Source organism: Rutilus rutilus (genome assembly GCF_951802725.1).
Source record: "Rutilus rutilus genome assembly, chromosome: 6".
NCBI lineage: Eukaryota > Metazoa > Chordata > Actinopteri > Cypriniformes > Leuciscidae > Rutilus > Rutilus rutilus.
The window spans coordinates 12,425,409-12,433,269 of record NC_140214.1 but is presented as its reverse complement, the minus strand read 5'-3'; the positions used below and the strand labels follow the sequence as shown (position 1 = coordinate 12,433,269).

The 7,861-nt window shown below is 35.1% G+C and overlaps 1 protein-coding gene across 5 annotated transcripts in view; it reads right to left on the bottom strand.

Moving 5' to 3' along the window:
• Positions 1-530: 530 nt before the first annotated feature.
• uggt1 (UDP-glucose glycoprotein glucosyltransferase 1) overlaps positions 531-7,861 on the bottom strand; it is a 34,169-nt gene continuing 26,838 nt past the window's right edge. For 4 of the 5 annotated variants that reach the window (XM_084412165.1, XM_084412166.1, XM_084412167.1 and 1 more), the window contains exons 33-39: positions 6,903-6,987; positions 6,333-6,515; positions 5,772-5,932; positions 4,136-4,250; positions 3,903-4,019; positions 3,264-3,429; positions 532-2,038 (exon numbers count right to left, since the gene is read on the bottom strand). In XM_084412165.1, the coding sequence (XP_084268291.1) occupies positions 2,013-2,038; positions 3,264-3,429; positions 3,903-4,019; positions 4,136-4,250; positions 5,772-5,932; positions 6,333-6,515; positions 6,903-6,987 (853 nt within the window). In that variant the 3' untranslated portion in view covers positions 532-2,012. Of the gene's footprint in view, positions 2,039-3,263; positions 3,430-3,902; positions 4,020-4,135; positions 4,251-5,771; positions 5,933-6,332; positions 6,516-6,902; positions 6,988-7,861 lie in introns of all 5 variants that reach the window. The other variant, XM_084412169.1, reaches the window with a different exon arrangement.

Sequence of the window (7,861 nt, the reverse complement as noted above, 5' to 3'; positions counted from 1 at the left end):
CTTTCATCTACGTAACAGACGATATTTTGAAGAATGCTGATAACCAAACAGTTGATGAGCCTCATTGACTTCCATATTATAGAAAAAAAAATAATAATACTATAGTCAATGGAGAACAGAAACTGTCTGGTAACGTCAAAATATTTTGTGTTCAGCAGAGGAAAGAACTTTATACAGGTTTAGAACAACTTGAGGATGAGTAAATGATGATAGAATTTTCACTTTGGGGTGAACTATCCCTTTAATCGCCAGAGACAGAGCATCTAAAAACAAGGTAATAATCAATCTTTCTCTCTACATTATGGTCATAGTTTTACTACTGGATTGTGCTGCCATCACTTGGCAGAATAATGCATTGCAATGAGTGGATTTTTTTTTTTTTTTTTGCGTTCTAAAAGAGTGTTCAAAAGAAACAAATCTTTAAATAATAATACTAATTGAATTAATAAATATTATAGAATTTTTAAAACATAATTGAAATAACTGAATTATTAGAACCAGACTGTAAAAAAAAAAAAAAAGCTTCCATTTGGTACAATACATTGTTTTATTACAAAACATTGTCATCCCACAATTAATCTTACAGTAATTCCAAAGGATCATAGTTTAGACTGAATCAGTCATGTTTCCCCATATTGACTGTACTCAGTAAAAGAACAGTAGATAAACCACAAGACACTGTAATGTACCTCTCAAACAGAACGAAGCACAAGGCACTGTACAAGCCCAGCTTTTAACTATAAAATTCAGACTCTGGGATCTATTGGTGATTTCCAGGTAATAACCAGAGATGAAAAAGTCTGCACACATCTATATTACCTAAAAGCAGAAAAAAAAAAAAAATCCCAGCCCATGGATTATGATCAAATGTATGAAGCTAGTGGTCATTCTCAAACCGACAAGAGCATTTCCACAGAAATGGACGTGGCCCAAACAAAGGGTAACTTCATCAAAGAGTTATTGAAATCCAGTGATACTTAAAAAAAAAAAAAAACGCACAAAAATGAAAATGTCAGCAACAACCTGTAATTACCAGCTAGCAGCATCTCTGGAGCAAGCTGATGTTTCTTTACCCCCTCGTAATCTTCTAAAAACATCAATTTAATCCTGTAGGGCCAAAAGGACCATTGGCTGACTTTCATTAACTGAATGCCATTATCAATCATTTTAACATGGAGTAAACATGATCCAACATTAGGCTGTGACAACACTACATGTTGAGCTTTTCAATGCACACAGAGGTGTTTCAGTTAATTAACATTTCCTTATGCGGAACAGAAAAAAAAAAAATCTTTAGCTGTGACTAAATCAACCGAAAAGCTTGTTCCTGAGTTAAAAGGTCTTTTGATGTGTCTTTTTGGAGAGTGATGCGATTTTAACATTATGGAAACACCAGAATCACAAATACATGGAGTCTCTAACTGAACTGTGATGCGTCATCTGTGCATTGAAGTCGAAATATTATGACATCACTTTGTTGCTGTGGCATTTCGACACCATGGGTGGCTTTTAAATAAACAGTCTGCATTTTATGTTTCAGGATTTAATAATCATTGTCATGAGATAAAGTCAGTGCCTGATATTACAGCTAAGAGGGACGTGTATCAAATCTGTTTCAATATTAAAATTGAGCACATGCAGTTTCTTGTTCAATTAAGTTATTCCCTATGGTACTTACTTCAACCAATCAGAGACTGTGCTAGTCTGCTCAAGTGGAAATGATATTGTTTATGGCAAATGCAAGTGTATCAGACCCAGAGGGGGTTGTGGGGGGTTAAACATCAAAAGTGCCTGGAGAGAGGAGATGTCCTCTGCCTGTGTCGTTTTACCCAGAACCCCAAAACCTCCACAAACATTCAGGTACAAAAGAGGGAATTTTGCATTAATTCTGTTCAAGTCAAGTTTAGCACGAATGTCAACCCATTCCTGGAGGATAGGCTTGGTTTAAAAAGGGTGAAAAAAAGACAACTCTTTGAACAGAGTCCCCTCTTCTTCGGTCGCAGAGCATTAGCTCAAAGCTCTATGTGTGTGTCACCACCTGACAGAGAGGAAGAGCAGAGAGAGGATCAAATTATGCAAATAATTAGAAGAAGGTATTTGCAACCACAATTAGGCTACATTTACATTTCTAAAGAGGAAACTAGAGATATGGTAGGTAAACTATTAATATTTATACACTACCACTCAAAAGTTTGGGGTCAGTGAGATTTGTTTTTTGAAATAAATTAATACTTTTATTCAGCAAGAACACATTAAATTGATCAAAAGTGACAGTAAAGAAGTTAATGTTTGAAAAATATCTGTATGTCAAATAAATGCTGTTCTTTGAACTTTATACTTAAAGAATACTGAAGAAAAAAAAAGATTTTTATATATATATATATATATATATATATATATATATATAAGTTTCCACAAAATATTAAACAGCGCAACTGTTTTCAACATTGACAATAATAAGAAATGTTTCTTGAGCAACAAATCAGCATATTAGAATGATTTTTGAAGAATCATGTGAAACTTAAGACTGGACTAATGATGCTGAAAATTCAGCTTTGCCATCACAGAAATAAAATACATTTAAAAAAATTAATTTAAAATAATAATATTTCACAATATTACTTGTTTACTGTATTTTTATAGAAAATAAATGCAGCTTTGGTGAGCAAAACTTCTTTCAAACACAATAAAAATCTCAGACTCAAAACTTTTGAGCAGTAGCGTATAATAATGTCATCATTTTGATGTATGTTGAATAGATACTCAATTCATTGTAAGGAAAAACTGAATTGAATTGAATTATGAAGTCATTTTAATTACCAAAAAGTTAATTACTACATGATTTCCCCCCATCAAAACAAAGCAACGTTTTTTATTTGAAACTAATAAACACAATGTAGACCCTGTATCTCATAAATACAATAACAAAGCAATGTATTTATGTGTTTTTAATATTTACATTCTTTATATTTTATTTTATTTTGTTTATTGTAAAAACACATTTATATTACAGTGTGCATCACATCTATACACCACATTAAATTGTGTATAGACATGCCCCAAACTTTGGTAACAGGGTTGCAAATTAAATAAATAAAGCTTGTACCGTATAATTATTTTCCCCTCATGAAGTGGACGAACAACATTTATAAGAATTGAAATTCCTATTTTTTACCCTAATCGTGGAAAGTGCCATTCAGAAGATTAAAACATCTCAGTGACAATCACTTCCACAAGACACAAAAAGGCCAGATTGGTCTCACCTGGGTGTTTTCTGTCTGTTTGCTGATAGCTGACTGTGTTGCCTTTCTCTTTCTCCCCCAGGAAGTTGTTGTAGATTCTCTTTAACTCCTGGTCATAGCCGCTCCACTCGGCTACTATACGCACAGCAGCCTGCAGCTTCGGCTCTTTTGTCTGTGGGTTGTTGCACTAAGACAGACAAATACAAAGTGTCAATTAATGTCAACAAACATAACATGAAAATCCAAAGAACCCTGAAAGCATGAGTTCTAGTGGCTTTTTATGGCAGAAATGTACAATCATAAGGTCACTAAGCATGCATACACACGAGTGAAATCTGCGTATGAACGTTTTTAGAGACAAATCATGATTAATCAACAACTTTCTTTCTAAAATGTTTTCTAAATTTACAAAAATATGTAAAAACAACTAAAACCACAAAAATCACATACACTTGGTGGCCATTTAAACATGTTACAATTTTAAACATAGATATAGGTTTTAAATGCATATATACTCTGAATACATCAACATTAGAACGAGGTAACGGACAAATTCATGGGAGTACGCACGTGTTGTGTTCAAATGTGCGTATAAATATGAATAGTGTACGCAATTATTAGTTAATGAGACCCATTGTGTGCAGAAAGCAATGGACCTACCAAATCTATAGTCTTGGCTTTCTTTTTAGATGCTTCATCACACCAGGTCTCACACCAAAGCCACTCCTGAGGAAGTGACTTGATTGGCACCTGGTGGATCATGTTGTTGGGCAGATCCTGAGAGAGGAAAAAAAACAATCAATGAAAGGCACACATGATTGCACTGCACACTGATAAAGCCTTTTCTATGTGGGAAGTGATACAGGAGAACAATTTAAGAAAGAACGTCCCACCTGGTCCAGATTGGACAGGCTGTTGGGGTCTTGACTCAGACCCTGGTACTGGCCTCTCAGTCTGTCTCCAGCTGCGATCTTCCTGAACTTTTTCAGATCGACCACATATAGAGCACTGAGGAGCACCAAAAAAAAAAAAAAAATCAAGTCACATTTATTTATTTATATAGCACAATACAGATTGCTTCAAAGCAGCTTCAAAGTAATAAACAGGGAACATTATTAAAATGTTAGCTCAGCCTAAAATGAAAATTAAGTCATCATAGGAAGACCTCCGATGCAAAAGCCTCTAAAAGCCACCTCTGTCAAAAATGAGATAATAATATTGAGTGAATGCTCTCCGCACATAGTACTGTTCATCAAATACTTTCACTTCAAACTCACTAAATCCCAGCCTCAGCCCATTCAGAAATGTCGGTACTTGGGTAGAAACCTAAACATAGGAGTCTGATACAATTTTTAATATTGAACAAAAATTTTAGACGGACTTAGAGGCTTTTGCATCTGAAGTCTTCATATACTCACCCTGGCTTTGCTCTAATACCGTATGCTCTTATTTATTTTTCAGATCACAAAAGGAGAATAAAAAATTTATAAAAAACGCATGCATCCATATAATGGCAGTGAATAGTGACCAGCATCAAGCTTTTAAAAAAAGATGCGAAAGTATCACAGACTGATCCCATGTGACATATATTCCAAGTGTTCTAGGGGTATATGATAGGGTTTGGTGAAAAAACAAACTGAAATTGAATGTATTATTTAATGAAAATCCTGATCCTGGTCGTTGGTCTTCTGTGAACGACTGTGTGTTTATGAGACACTATTAGCGCCGCAGTTCACTCTGACTGGCTCAGAAAAAGCAGATAAGAAAAAGTTGTGAAAAACCAAGATAAATTTTTTTACATGAAATACAATCCATCTACTTTCTTCTCCGAGGTGAAAATATCTGTTGTGTTCATATCAACAAGAAGTGATGGAGCTCACATCTATCAACTGTCATTCTGACTGTCATCAGACAACCGGAGTTCCGTTCCGGAGATATTCACCTCAGTGATGAAAATGCACAGATACTTTTTTGGGATTTCTAGTATTTCATGTCATGTTTTTATTAATCTTGATTTCTCACAACTTATGTGCTTTTTCAGAGTGAACTGTGGCGCTAATAGAGTCACACGAACATGCAGTCGAGCAGGGTAGACCAACTGCAAAGCTTAGGATTTTCGTTAAATAATACATTCAGTTTCGGTTAGTTTTTTTACAAACCCTAACATATACCCCCAAAACACTTGGAACATGTGATATATGCAATATATGGACTTTATTTATTTTTTCTCCTTTTGTGGTCTGAAAAAAGAAGAAAAAAAGAATGGCATACTGTGTTAGAACACCCCCAGGGTGAGTAAATGATGACTTAATTTTCACTTTTGGGTGAACTATCCCTTTAATGTTGCAAAATTCTTCAATTATGAAACCAATTCCATTTCAGCTGTAAAGCAGCTCTATAAAAGAAAATCACTGGAGGCACTGGACAGGGCTATCATGACTCTACTGAGCCATTTTAAACTACCAAAATGACTCAGTTTGATATGTATCATCATTTAAAATAAAGGTAGATGGAAAAAGTCCTTCTTACCTGATGTGGTATTTACGTCCTGCCAAGTGACTGGCCCAGTATCCAGACTTCCAGAAACGGTATCCATCCATCTCTCTTCGGCTCTCACAGAAAGGTGTGTAACCGTACGGCGCCCCCTCCAGATCAAAGTCCCGCAGCTCCTTCAGGTCTGTGCGAACTATCTGTAGGACAAAACACAACAACATCCATCAATCCTAGACTGGTCTCTTCATTCACAGACAAATCGACGGAAATGAGCGGCGAATGGAATCAAGACATGATATGGTAAGACTTAAACCTGCATTTTCCACAAGAAACTAAATATTTAAATATTATATTATTTGTGTTGTTATTGTTTAGATTTAAACTCCATCTGTATCTTTCTTTACCCAAAGGTGGCAGTAGTGCATCATCCATTGTGTAATGTGCATGATCCTCTCTCCATTTTGCATAAAAAACACCCTGGATTACAACTGCTGCGGACTTCCAGTGCAAAAATAATCTCATAAGGCCAGACTGGTGCTTAGTGCTCACTAGAGACGGGAGGTCATGCCACACAACTGCATTGCTCTGTTTCTGTACCTGATCCGCATCTACAAAGAGGAACTTGTCCACAGCCAGGGGGAAGAGCACATCGAGGAACAGGATCTTATATCCCCAGATGATCCTTTGCTTTTCTGTCTGCTGGTGAAGCCAACGTGGCCATTTATACTGCACCAACTCGTACTGGAAACCATACTTCTCTGCCATATATGGAATAAACTCCTGCAAGAGACACACACAAGTATGCAATGTATAAACCGTTCACAATTTTGTAAAGAAAGTAATACTTTTATTCAGCAAGGATGTATCAAATTGATCAAATGTGACAGTAAAGAAAGCCATTTAAATGTTAAAATAGATTTCTATTTTAGATAAATGTTCTTTTAACTTTTTATTCATCAAATAAATGGTTTTAAGCACCAACAATCAGCATATTAGAATTATTTCTGAAGGATCATGTGACAATGAAAACTGGATTAATGGCTACAGAAATGACAGAAATAAATTACATTTGATAAAATAATATCAAAATATATATTGTTTGTACTGTATTTGACAAATAAATGCAGACTTATAATATGCCATCATGCTAAATCTTGAATCCAGTACCTTAAAAGTTGGAGACAGGTAGTTTTTGAGGAACCAGAACTTGACGGGTGTCTTGGTGTGTTTGAGCACAGACAGCATCATTATCCTGCAGAGACAGAGAGAGGTCAAAGCTCAACACAGAGTGCCTGCAGTGACAAGCCACAGAAGAGTTATGCGAGTGACCTTCTAAACTAAGCTGCATTACACAACCAATAACATTGCCGTTAATAAGAAACAGCAAGTCTTAGAGATCAGCATTTAAAAAGAGGCCTATTCCCTCAAAAATATATATATATAAGGAGGAAAATGTCACAAAAAGTCAAGATGTGACCCAAGCTAGGCGGTCACGTAAAGTTATTGCATTTTCTTAATATGTGAAATTAGAAGATGTATGCGATGCGTGTCATTTTTCAGTATCACATAAGGGTATACACAAGAGGATTTGTCTGTATTACATGTCAAAGCTATAGCAATAAGATACCATTGCATAAGAATGATATTAAAGTCATATATTTGTCATTGCAGAAATGTCAAGATCCATTTGAGAACATGAACAGGGCTCTACGCTAGCTTTTTTTTTTTTTTTTTATGCAAACAATGGCAGCCCTGATAGATCACTTTATAAACATTTGATAAAACTAAAATATATTGGTAATGCTGAAGTAGTTTAGGAATGTTAAAATATATGAATTAATAACTATGACATTCATAACTATTTGAATATATTTTCACAAAGATCTGTAAGCTATTAAATGTTTATAATGTTATTGATTAAAGTTACTTTACTGGATATGTCTGGACGCATTAAATAAATGAAGGGCAAAGGCTTTACTCATGAATATTAAAAGCGCTGTGACTTTAGCCTAATCTGTAAGTTTGACATTCTCGTGACAAATTCACAAATCCTACATTAGCAAAGAAATTGCTATGAATTCTTCCATAGCCTGACTTGAAGTTTACCAAACAATGGTTGCATGACC